The following is a 13625-nucleotide window of genomic DNA, read 5'->3' on the forward strand; positions in this document are numbered from 1 at the left end:
AAAGACAAATAATCTAATTTAAAGATGGGCATAGGACCTGACTGCTTCTCCAAAGAAGATATACAGGGGCGCCTGGGTGGCTCAGTCGGTTGAGCGTCCGACTTCGGCTCGGGTCATGATCTCACGGTATGTGAGTTCGAGCCCCGCATCGGGCTCTGTGCTGACTGCTCAGAGCCTGGAGCCTGTTTCAGATTCTGTGTCTCCCTCTCTCTCTGACCCTCCCCCGTTCATGCTCTGTCTCTCTCTGTCTCAAAAATAAATAAACGTTAAAAAAAAAAATTAAAAAAAAAAAAAAGAAGATATACAAATGATCAATAAACACATGAATAGATGCTCAACATCATCAGTCATCAGCGCCATTAGCCACCAGGGAAACAGAAATCAGAACCACAATGAAATACAACTTCACAACCCCAGCAGGATGGCTACAATCAATGATGACAGACAGATAGACAGACAGAAGGAGACAGAACACGTGTCGGTGAGCCTGTGGAAAACTGCACCGTGGAGCCACTGTGGAGAACAGTCTGGCAGCTCGTCGTAAAGTTAACCTAGGGTCACCATGAGACTCAGCAATCCCCGCCCCCCCCCGCAAGTATCTACTCAAGAGAACCGAGAAATACGACCACACAAAAATGTGCACACAAATGTGTGTAGCAGCTTTATTCCTAACAGCCAAAAAACCAGAAACAACTCAAATGCTCATTAACTGATGAATGAAAAAACAAAACGTGAAATATCCAAAATGGAGTATTATTCAGCCATGAAAAGGTACTGACACGTGCTACAGTATGAACTCTGAAAACATCATGCTCTGTGAAAACAGCCAGTCACAAAAGAGCACACACTGTATAATACCATTTCTTTGAAATATCTAGAATAGGTAACTCTACGGGGGCAGAAAATACATTACTGGTTGCTTCTGGCCGGGGGGGGGGGGGGGGTCACGGAAAATGAGGAGTGAGTGCAAATGGTACAGGGTTTCTCTTCAGGATGACAGAACTAAAATTAATTGTGGTGATGGTTACAGAATGCACTAAACACCACTGAATTACACACTTTCAAGGCAGGAACTGTATGGTGTGAGTTATATCTCAATAAAATGGTTTTTAGAAAAGCTCTCTCTCACCATCAAAAAAAAAATGAAATTAAGATAAAAAGGCATTTTTCACCTACCAATCTGACCAAAATAAAAATATAACTGGTATTGATTAAGGCATACAGGAAAAAAAAAAATCTCAGGTGCTGTGGTGATGATGCAACTGAGGGCGAACTCTGGAAAGCAACCAGCACCCAAAAGGAAAGTTGCACTGTTTTGAACCAGCAGTTTCACTTCTTGTAACTTACTATCAGGGAGGTAAGAAACTGGACTAGCACATGCACATGTCTGCGCAAAGACAGGCTTCGTATCTTGATTAAATTATTGAAGTGGGAACACTTCTTTTTTTTTTTTATTTTTTTTTTAATTTTTTTTTTTTTAACGTTTATTTATTTTTGAGACAGAGAGAGACAGAGCATGAACGGGGGAGGGTCAGAGAGAGGGAGACACAGAATCCGAAACAGGCTCCAGGCTCTGAGCTGTCAGCACAGAGCCTGACGCGGGGCTCGAACTCACGGGCTGTGAGATCGTGACCTGAGCCGAAGTCGGCCGCTTAACCGACTGAGCCACCCAGGCGCCCCTGAAGTGGGAACACTTCTAAATCCTGTAGGTAGACTAGTTCAATTATGACTATAGACCTATTGAAATAATATGCAGCCATGAAAAATAAGGCAGACCTTAAGCGACCCCAGTCAAATCCATGGGAAGAAAGGCCCAGCCAAACTCCGTCCAAATCCCTGACCCCAACCCCCGCAAAGATTGTGAGACGTAGTGAAAGGATTGTTACATGAGGATAATAAAAATGGAGACCTTTATGTTCTCATGAAAAGCTGTCTATGTTAAACATATTAAACTAAAAAAAGGAAGTTCTAAAATAAAACCATAAAATCATTGTTTTTCCTTATTAACTTTTTATGTTTGTATCTGTTCTTTAAAAAAAAAACCTTGTTACAGGGGTACCTGGGTGGCTCAAGTTGGTTAAGTGTCCAACTCTTGATTTCAGCTCAGGTCATGATCTCACGGATTGTGAGTTTGAGCTCCGTATCTCCTCTACCCATGCAGAGCCGGCTTGGGATTCTCTCTCTCTCTCTCTCTCTCTCTCTCTCTCTGCCCCTCCCCCACTTGTGCTTTCTCTCATTCTCATTCTCTCTAAAAAGTAAGTAAATAAACAACAGCAACAAAAAAAATAACTTAAAAACTTTCTTATGATTATCTGGTGGTCATCCCTTCACAGGGGTGAGATCATGTTTATAATTATGTATGGTTTGAATGTTTTACAAGTGTCTACCTTTTTTTTTTTTTTTTGGTTAAAGACAATCTCCCACTGGTTTTCTTGTTTTCTTTTTTTTTTTTTTTTAGGTTTATTTATTTATTTTGAGAAAGAGAGAGGGAGAGGGAGAGGGAGGGAGAGACAGCATGTACATGCGCACAGGGCAAAGAGAGAGGGAGAGAGAGAATCCCATGCAGGCTCCAAGATGTCACGCAAAGCCCGATGCAGGGCCCGAACTCATGAAATGGGAGATGGTGTTCTAGGCCGAAACCAAGAGTTGGATGCTCAACTGACTGAGTCACTTATGCGCCCCGCGTCTACCATTTTTATAACCAGAAAACATTCTACATTGGAGAAAAAAGAAAGCAGAGGAATCAGTAGAAAACACTGAAGATTTTAATTTTAATATAAAATTTAAAACCGTCAAGGTCCCAGGTCCCAGAAGGTGATTAAGATGAGTATTTTGTAATGCAAAGGTGGTAAAGGCCTTTGTCAAAAGAAAATATAAAGCAGTGCTCCCTAACTAATCCCCAGTAAAACCTCTTGAAACACAAATTCCCCATTCCTCCCTCCCAAAGACTATGATTCACAAAGCTGATGTGGAGCCAGAAGCATTTCTATTTGTTAAAGTTCCACAGGGGAGTGCTTTATCGTTTTAAGCTTTATACTTTTCCAGATTTTCCAAAATGAACATGCATGTACTTTTACAGTGAGAAGAAAACAAAACATTTAAAAGAAAAAAAGCACACGGTGAGTCTGAAGCAGTGGCAGACGGTTCCATAAAGGCAAAGTGCCAGAGGCCAGACTACCAAAGAATTGACAATTTCTCCACGACCAAATCTGCTGGGAACAAATGCAAAGGCAATCAACAAACTAGGAAACAATAAGTGAAACACACAAGACAAAGCCAATGATCACCAGGTATTCTGTCTCTTCCTCTTGGCCGGTCTTTACTTCTCAAGTTCTCTGTGCCAGGCTCTGTGTTCAGCGCCCAACAAGCAGCAGCTCATTTAATACTCAATTGCCAAGGGAGGAACTAACTCGGGGCCAACCCCAAGTTACAGGAGAAGTTAACTGGGGCCCAGAAGGGGGTACCATATCCAGGCGGCATGCCTGGCGGTAGGAGCACAGTGGGTGATGGAGCGATTGAGTCCCCCCAGCTCTTAACCTCTCTGGAGCTTACCTTGACAGAGGGCTAACCACCTTGCTTTTCTGTCAAGTGTTCTAAGAGAATCTAACAGAAAAACCGGAGAAAGACAGGAGCTAAGCCACTCAAGGAAGAAGTGCAAGTCTCTAAACCGAAGTACTTTAATTCTCACTAGTAATCAAAGAAATGCAAATCAAAATAAGGAAATACCATTTTCTCCTATCAAAGGACAGAGTGACAACCCCAGCCTCAGGAGAACTGTTTCATACTGGAGCCGGGCACGCAGCCTTTTGCTGCAAGGCAAAATAACAGTATCCAGCAAAAGCCTTAAAATACAAGCAGTACGCATTTCTGGAACTTGAACGAGTTCGCATGCAATTCCTCATCATGGAAGGAGGAGGTGAGTGTGCTGGAGAAGTCACAACGGTTCAATCACGATTCTACCCTGCACGTGAACACTGTAAGCCAGGAGTCCCCGCAGGTCAACACAAAGCGCACTGGCCCACAGCTGCGGGGTGTAGAGCATGCTCGCCCCCTCCAGGTTGTGCTAGATCTGGCCACATGCTCTTTGCATGTCACCATAACTCAGTCACCGTTCACACCTCTGTCCATCAAACAAACTCGAAAAGCAAACCTTTTATATTTTGGTATTCCTTAATATTTCAAGGAATCTAACAAGTACTTTTATCAGGATTGTTATGGTTACATAGTTGAGGAAGCGGCACCAAACCCTTTTTTCTATACGCCCTGTATCCTAGCCTAAGGATACAACCACAGATGTGCATAAGCAGTACATAGAATAAATTTTATCCTGGCGTTCCTCCTAGAAAAAAGTTCTTGTACATTACGTGTCCAAGAATAGGCTGTCACGTCTGCAAAGACTAATGCAAACAGTACACAGTAGAACTGACCAAGACAGGACGGCGTGAAAGAGCGTCCTCTCTCGCGCCCATGTCCACGTGAGGCTGGGATTCCCGGAGATGGCCCAAATCTTCCACATCTCCACTGGGGTCCAGACCCACGCTCCTCTGACATCCTTCCTTTGGCCCATCTGGAAGCTTTACTTCTCCCCAATCTCCACTTAAAGTCAGAAAATGACACCAAAGCAAACACCAGGTGGGACACACAATTGCTCTGCAAGATTTGCCTGTTCTGATTCCCCCAGAAGGACCCTAGAACAGCTGGGTCCGCAAAGCTTTGGAGTCATAAAATAAAGAAAACGCTCATTAAATGCACACAGCTATCAAACTGGGGAGAGGTGATAATCACCTTTGAGATGGTAAAGATCAACTAGCAAGAAAAAGAACATAGCTGTTCAGATAGACAGACTTGTTCTCTTCGTTTGCTTAGTGCTTACAGATTTTAAAAAATAAGAATACTTTACAGTTTAAGATTTATTTGTATTTTTTTAAAGACTTTATTTTTAAGCAATGTCTTCACTCAACGTGGAGCTCGAACTTACAACCCTGAGATCAAGAGTCACATGCTCTACCGACTGAGCCAGCCAAGCACCCCTACAATATAAGATTTAAATCCCAAAGGACAATAACTTAAAACGAACAAGTTGGACAAGAATGATTTTTAAGTAATCTTCCAAATAAGAAATACTGTGATTTTAGAACCGAGAACAAATGGTTACAACGAGAAAGAAAACATGATGGATGAGCTGGGGACAGGGGAGGCCACAGGCAAGGGACTGACCACTGGCCACCCCCATGACTCCCTCCCCCAGCCTCAAGGTCACTCCTTCTGAACCGAAGTCAGTCTGCCCAGGAGGGACAAGGAGGGGCAGAAAGAGAGAGAAAGGGAGACACAGAATCTGAAGCCGGTTCCAAGCTCCAAGCTGTCAGCACAGAGCCCAATGCAGGGCTTGATCTCACAGTCTGCGAGATCATGACCTGAACCAAAGTCGGACGCTTAACCGAATGAGCCACCCAGGCGTCCCAGAAATATTCTTCTTGAAGACTTATTACAGTAAGTTTTTGATAATTTAGCAAATTCCTCATGTGACAAATCTGTGTCCGCCAGAACGACATAGCTGGGATGGGGCCGTTAGCTGCTTGTGGGTGGCGAGCATTCTGCCGTGGCCCTTGCGGGGCTGTCTGTGCGTCTCGGAGTTGTGTCTCTGTTTCTTAAGGTGTGTCCGTGGACCCGCTGCAACAGAGTGCCGGGCTTCCTGGTCAGAATCTTTTAGAGAAAGGGCGGGAAATCCCTGCTTTTGTGGTCGCTGTTCAGTTTCTCCTTTCTCGGTTTCCCAGTTCTCTGACCCTCCCCTGCAGGCACACGCCTCCACTGGCCACGTTTGCCTTCCATGGACAAATCTGGATCAGCAGCCACCTGGGGGCCTCGCCCAAAGCTTCCACTTCAAACTCCTGTGACACGTGAACAAAGTGCCCCCTAACACATTCTTGCGAGCAAATTTACAAGTTAGTAGCACTCCTGATTCCCTGCATTGCAACTTTAAGAACGGGAAGGCTCCATAATGGAGTTCTGAGTTTTTGTCAAGAAGCAAAGAAAACAAACGAACAAACAAAACCCCCAGACCAAACAAGACCACCACCCTGCCCATGAACTTCCTATCAGTACCCTCGCAGAAGCCCGCATCCGGGAGCCCCAAAGGAAATCCTGCAGCAGAAGCTGGTGAGGAGGCCCTTCGGTCACTCAACTTTCTCAGATTAGACACACCCAAGATGTGCCCCACTTCTAAACAACACTCCATTAAAAACAACCCGGGACCTGTCCTGAAGGTCAGCCATGACCTAATTGACAAATCCAGTCCCAAATGAGGCCTGAGTTTCCCTCCTTCCTGCAAATGCTCCCTAGTTCTCTTGTGTTAGGACTTCTTCAGGTGAAAATGGCAGAAAGGACAACGTCACCAAGAATGAGGGGCCTCCCCTTCCAGAGCATTGCCCTGGAACTTCTCCCCCTCTGCCTCCTCACACATCGTCGTGCACACTCCTCCTTCCAGATGACCCACAGGGACCTCAATCCCAGGCCACACAAAGACGACCTAACCTCTACCTGTAGCCAAATCTTCTCCTGTTCTTTTGTCAGTACAATTTAAATAATGAAAAAATCCTTAGAGCCATGAAAGCTCTCCTGGAAAACTATACACTGAATATGTATGTTAACAGTTATGTCACTCTTATTAATTTAGATGATGAACAAGTAAAATAACATACATAGTGTTTTTTATTAGATCTAAATCTTGATGCTTTCTAAAACACATCCTGATTTCAAAGACACTACAATCCGGAAAAAAAGTGCATCTCAGAATCATGAAATACAGTAACACTGTGATAAAATTTCTAACTAACTCAAATAATCTGTAAGAAGTTAAGAAATTACAAACACAATAGCCAAAGTTAGAACCGTGATGAGACACATGCCAATTTGCTTTTGAATATTATGCCGAGAATCTATACACCCTCAACCACGGCCCTCGCTGCACCAGGGACTCTAGGCCACAGCACATCCCAGCACACGTCCCGGAGGGTCAGAACAGCTGGGAACCCTGTGGGTGACAACAGAGCACCCAAGGGTTCCCATGACCGCTGACTTCAAAGAAAAAAGACCATCCCGTAAACTGACCCGCACATCCCGGGGACACTCTCCTGCCCTCATCTGACTCACCATCTCGGCAGCCACCGGTGCCTCCTGTTCAAGTGCTCTCCTCTCTCGGCTGCAGGGAGAGCAGCCCGTTACCCTGCTTCTCCTCCACCGGTCTCGCTCCCAGGGATCTCCCGCTCCCTGTGGAGTGGGACCGCGGCTGCCCTACTTGGACGCTCACCCATTTGCCTGATGCCTCCGCCTGGACATCCCACAGGCATCTCAAGAGGAACACAGGTGAAGTACAGTTACAAACGCCCTCCCCTCCGTCACCTCCTCCTCACCCATCTCCAGTCTGTTTCTCTCCCAGCCCAGTAAATGGTCCCACCACCCACCAAGCCACCTTACGTGGTGGCCCCACACTTCCATTCCAATGGCAAACCGTGTGTGGTCTCCTGGACCCTCCCCTCTGTGATCAAGTGTGTCCTCTGGCGTAGACCACGCAGCGATCCCTGCCACCCAAGGCCCTCCCTGAGCTGGTCCCCGCTTGGCCCCCGACATACATGCACAGCGCTCTGCCCTCACTTGAGAGCTGCTGTGCCCGCTGGCTGCCTGCTGGCTCCTACACAGCCAGTGCTCTCCCAGTGCCCCGGGGTCTCTGTGGCTTCTGCCACAGGTCCTTCTGACCTCGCCCTTAAATGTCCCTGCTGGGTCTGGCCTTCTCTCCAATGGCTCATCTAAGGAGGTCCCCACATCAACCTCAACCACTGCCTGCTACTCAGAGCTGCTGGGGCAGTTTGTGTTTGTGATTATTTGTTTTCAATCACCTCACCACCTCCCAAGTTTCCTGAAAGAGGGGGTGAGCTCTACATCACCCACCCACACCTGCATCCTGGCGTGCGGGCCGAGAGGAGGTTTTCAACAAACGGGGTGAATTAAAGGGATGGCTACATCCTCAGCCTTTCTCAACAACTACCCAGGGTGCTGGAATCCTCCAGAAACTAGGAGAGGAGAGAAGCCAGAGCCCCAAAGCCAACGACTAAGTGGCTTAAAATCACTCCATGAAGAGCACCAACCGGGGCACCAGGGCTCTGATGGGACTTGTCTGCCGCACCAAATCTAGCTGCGCTTTAAAAGCCGATTCCCCAAAGCATGACAAAACACACAAATGAGATCAAAGCCTCCCATTCTTTTTCATTAAAGACACCCAGTTTTTGCTACCTTCTTTCCCTCACTGTGCAAAACAACAAATAAATTAAAAAAAAAAAAAATCAATGGATTCCAAGGGGCAGATACAATTTGGAAAATCCAAGGAAGAGCACAAGACATGCTGAAGGAAGCAACGGAGACAGACTAGAGAGGGGTTCCTGGTGACTTGGGGCTACAAAAACCACACCAGGCATTATTCAAAAGAGCTTTGGGCTTTGCAGACAGGAGCTACGTAGCCTTGAACAAATCAAAGCTCCTCAGACCCTCAACTTCCCCATCTGTAAAATGGGACATGTCATAATGTCTTTTAAGAGGCTGGTGCAGAAATAAGGTCAAGCGCAGGGCATGAGGACGCTCAGAAAGATGGCAGGCCAACTACGCGCACTTGCTGTCTCACGTCTCTGTCAGTCCCCTCTGGTCCCCATCCCAACAGCACCGAGGCTGTGACTGGCTCACGCTCCTTCACAGACACACGCTGGTCAAGTACGCCCCGTGCCCTCCAGGTCAATGTCTGAGGACAGCATTCAAAGCCTGCCCTCCAAAGGCACCTGCTCACCTGCTGGAGATCTCCACGAAGTCCACACGTGCCCCTGTGGGAAAGTGGAGCTAGGCAAACAGTGCAGCTCCACAGACAATACTTCCTCAGTTTACCCTGACATTCTGATAAGGCTGAGGGGGTAGGGGTGAGAAAGAGTGTGTGGTCGCGACGGAGGGGGAGAGGGAGAGAAAAGGGCGGATGGGGAAAACTGGTTTTATGTGTCAGGTGTCACAGACACAGAGGAAAGCTGGAGCGCTATTGCTACAGGCCCCTGACCACGTCCCGGAGCAGGCGCTCTCAACTGGGGCGATGGTGCGAGGGACAAAGGGCTGTGAGCAGACGCCGGGTGAGGGGCACAGTACACAGGATAGACCTCCCAACAGGGAAGGGTCCAGCCCCAAACGTCCCCGGGGCCAAGGGGGAGAGAAGCGCTGTCCCAGACCAAAAGGCTATCGCCATGAGCCCCGGCCCAGGTGAAGGGAACCAGAAGCCTCTTTACGCTCCAGAACGAACCTGCCCCTGAGGTGCACACCACAACCAGGAATTCGGTCACTGGAAGCAGGGGGCAGGCAGGCAGGCAGCACGAGGCAAGAGGACTCTGCCACCAAGCTGGAGGCGAAGGAGACGCTGGGGAAGGTTTGGAAAGAGAAGAAAGGACGTTAGCCGGGGTTTCCCAGACCACAAACGGGGAACGCCTATACAAAAGCACACACTCTCACTCCACGGCCAGGCGTAGGCGACAGTCGCCAGCACCGGCGGCCACACAAGGAGTCTGGAAAAGGAAGAGCAGGAAAGACCAGGGAGAGTGTGGGGGCCGGGTCCCGGCTCGCTGCCCCGGAGCTTGGAGGGGTCGACCCAGGGAGCAGCAGGGGTAGTTTCGGGTCCTGGATATGCACAGCTGAGAACAGCACGGTCCTGGCAACAAAATGTCACTGCAAGGAGAGCAGCAGATCCAGGGAGATTACAGGGAGATGATCAGAAGAAATAAAGTAGTATAAACTTTAAATAGTTTGAGAACAGATTTTATTACTTGTAGCCTCCTTTTCTTAAAAATTTTTTTTAATGTTGTTTATTTTTGAGAGACCGAGTGTGAGTGGGGGTGCGGCAGAGAGAGAGGGAGACACAGAACCCAAAGCAGGCTCCAGGCTCTGTCAGCACAGAACCCATCGCGGGGCTCCAACTCACAGACTGCGAGATCGTGATCTGAGCCGAAGTGGGACGCCCAACAGACTGAGCCACCCAGGCGCCCCCCGCCTTTTTTTTTTTTTAAGAACAAAGAATGTAACAGAGGTAACACTTGATCAGGACACCTCGCTCTTACCACTCCGCCCGTTTCCGACAGCCTCACAACTTTCAGGACTCTAAGCAATGTCCACTTCTTAGTTTTGACAACTGCACCAAGGTTACAGAAGATGCTAACTAACATCAGGAGAAGCCAGGCAACAGATATACAGGAGTTCTCTGTGGTATCTTCACGGCAGACATTTAAATAAAAAGTTTTTAAAAATCGAAAGACAAACCAAACATTTTACTTTTCTGAATGTAATCTGCTGGCTCTCCTCTGAGCCTTTCTAAACCACCACGGCACAACTGCATGGAAGGCAAGCTGGGAAGGGCGGGTTCCCAGCAACAAGCCTGGGGAAGGAGACAGCGGGCTGTTCCCGGCCTTGACTGACCACCAGACGCACACCAGATTCTCAGCCACTAAGTGTGCACTGCACGGTGAAGTGTGACGAAAGAACACACTTCCCCCTTAGCGTTTGGAATTTTAAAGCATTCTATTTTGTGGTGCAAAAGGAGCTATTCTCCCATTTCTATCTTGGTGAGTCAGGCTGAGAGGCTCCAAGGCTAGTTCCTATCTCATAGGTGGGCAATGTCAAGAAGGAACACGTGTGAAACCACCTATCCAGTTGGACACGATACCCTTCTCGCACAAACACCACATAGTCCTCTGGACATAAATGCCCTTCGTCTGTAACACAAATCGATGGGCTTCTCTGACAGCCTCGACCACCAAGAGGAAGCGTGAGAAAATCCCAGCTCTCCTGCTCCACTACCTGTCATCCGCAGGTGCGAGCCTCCTCCTTGCACCCCGGGAGCCGAGGAGGACTGGCTAAACCATCTCTACCTGGCCTCTGCTCGCCAGCTCATCGAAGAAGACATAAGCTCACTGAGAGGGTGCTCCTCATGAGAACTACATTTTCCTATCACGGAAATGTAGTCCAACACGGACACGTGTCCGGTTGCAGACCTTCACTGTCAGCATGACACACCCCACACACCAGAGCACCCACTGGAGACCACGGCCAGAGAGCCAAGGGCAACTTACCATGTTTGGCACGTTGGTGACGGAAGGATTCTTGATGTCTGTAGGGAAGGGAGGCAAACTATTGACCATGCTCTGTTTGCTGGATAACTGGGGGTTCACTCCAGGGGCTCCCATTTGCTGCCCTCCAGTTTGACTAAAGGGTTGTCCAAATGGACTTGTGTTACCAGCCATTCCCATCTGAAACAAAAAGAGGCAACATCAGCCGTCACGACACGGTCACGTACACAAGGAAGGGCCTCAGAAATGCTCCCTTTGACCCAAGAAAGCAAAAATCACTACTTCTCGTGAAACCCTCATTTCGATTATAAATTAAAGGCTCATTCTCAAGGTTCATTCTGCATGACGAACAGCGTGACCTGCTCAAGCGGCTGCACACCGAAGGCGGAAGGCGCAGGAGCTGCCGGCAACAGCTCTCTGCCATCCTCTCCGGCATCAAAACGAGAACTGCTGTTTCCACCCTCCCCCACGCCCCGCACCCCGACAGGGGCAGCAACACAGTGAGAAAATCATCCGGAAGACAAAAGCTTCCGGAATCTCTGACAAAGGGGAGCTCCTTGTGTTTAATGCTAGCCCACTTCTTTCAGGTTTCCCCCATCAGTTTTAAACTCCATTTCCATTCATTCAAAACACACACGAGACACGCTGACAAAGGAACAATGTAATGTCTGGGATTCACTTTAGTACTCCCATGAGGCAAGGGGTAGAGGCAAGAAGGGGGCCTAGATGAGGAACGACTGGCCACATGTTGCTTCCTCCTAGCCAGGTGACACGCGTGTGTGTGTGTGGAGGGGTGGAGGTTGTCACATTACCTTCTCTAAGATCACACGTCCGAATGTTCCATAAAGAAATTCTTCTTTTAAATTAGTGAAACAAAGTAAAACATACAGTAGCTGAAGGCGAGAACAGGAAGGAAGAGCCCCCACCTACGCCCCCCTCCAGCTCCAGCCGATACAGGAGTGAGCTCGGGGACCCCACCTGCCCTCCGGAGGAACAGAGACTGGCTTTTCTCGCCTGCCTTGCTTTTCCGCAAAGTTCTAGCATTCTACCTATTGCCTAGTGCTCGCTCTACTTTTCTGGTATCTTGGTGCGTTTGATGTTTGGGAACTGGGAGGAAGGGGTCCCAAGGGAAGACCTCCTAGGGATCAATCAAGAAACTGAATCGGTTCTCCCCAGCAGCCCCACACCGGGATGGCTGCCTCTGTCGGGGTAACTTACACTCGTTCCTCCTACGGACCCCGATCTCACTCATAAGGTGAGTGTCCTGAACAAGAAGAATTACCTGAGATCTTTCAGCTCTAAGATTTTAGGTTGCAGACAAATCAATGCTTAACACAGCTGACCCTTTCAGCTGAAACGTCCACATAAAAACACAAATAAAGACAAACCAGCAGAACCAAGAAGATCTCGCTCCTGAGCACTTACTTTCAAGTGCCTTTTTCAAAGTGAACATATTCCAGTTGCCACTTTTGCACTATTTGCTTTCCTTGAATAAATGGAAACAAATTTAAACTCAACTGAACTTCAAATTTAACTTGAGTAACTGGAAAACAAATTCTTCACAAAGCCCAGTAACGAGGCTCAACATTGAGTTCAGAGGATTTAAGCAAAGAAAGCACATGGTAGCTCAGGAAACTTAATATGTTCTGAACCAGGTTCCTTCAGTTGTTATCTGAAACTCTGAAGAACTGAAACAAGAATTTGGATTTTCAGAAAGTTTTACACAAAATTAACTCATGTAGTAATTATTGCTTAGAATTTGTTTTACCGCATAAAAATCTACTGTGAACTCGTCCTCACGGTCAGCAGTACTTCCTGACCGCCTGCTGCGAGCCAGGCCCGGTTCACAGCACACGCAGAGACACCATTTTCCCACCAGTTACGGAGTGCACTCCTTAAACCCACCAATGTGACAAACGAGAAAATCAATGCTGTCGTGGAAGCTTCTAGCATCAACAAACCGAAGTGGGCAGCAGTGAGAGGGTGGGAAGGAGAAGTAGCTGTCCTCCTACTCGCACCAACCGTCCAAGGTCAGAGCGAAGTAAACACCAAGAGGCCGTTGAGCTCCCAAAGGGCTTCTGTGAGTCTCAAAGTTCACCCCACCTGGTTTGAAAAACCTATTTCTATGATCATCTTGCCAGGGCGAAAGGGCAGTGAGTAGGTGGTCTGCTTGTTTGGGTACTAGCTCTGGGCAGAGCACTTTCTAACTGGCTGAACCAAGAGTTGCAGAGTGTGTAACGCATTCTGACAGATTTTACCAGGGAATTCTTGTTAATTTTTCTTCTTAACCATCCAATAATGAAGGAAACTGTCTCAATGTGGTTTTGATCCTCACGGGGCAAGAAGCAAGGTAAAGTCAAAGTCAAAGATCACAGACAGCAGGTAAGGAATGTCCAGTTCACCGGGGACCACCCTTAGCCTGTGACAACACACACAGCTCCAGAGATCAAGCACAGTGAGCCCAGGCTCTAAGGCAGAGCTCCACCC

At 47.8% G+C, this 13625-nt stretch overlaps 1 protein-coding gene across 2 annotated transcripts in view; it reads right to left on the reverse strand.

Moving 5' to 3' along the window:
- CREBBP (CREB binding protein) overlaps positions 1-13625 on the reverse strand; it is a 125783-nt gene that overhangs the window by 57568 nt on the left and 54590 nt on the right. Inside the window, exon 3 of one of the 2 annotated variants that reach the window (XM_049637417.1) lies at positions 11142-11318. The exons of the other annotated variant lie outside the window; for it this stretch is intronic. Coding sequence (XP_049493374.1) covers positions 11142-11318 — 177 coding nt within the window. The remainder of the gene's footprint in view (positions 1-11141; positions 11319-13625) is intronic. 2 annotated transcript variants of the gene reach the window in all.

This window comes from Panthera uncia, chromosome E1 (assembly GCF_023721935.1).
Source record: "Panthera uncia isolate 11264 chromosome E1, Puncia_PCG_1.0, whole genome shotgun sequence".
Classification (NCBI taxonomy): domain Eukaryota; kingdom Metazoa; phylum Chordata; class Mammalia; order Carnivora; family Felidae; genus Panthera; species Panthera uncia.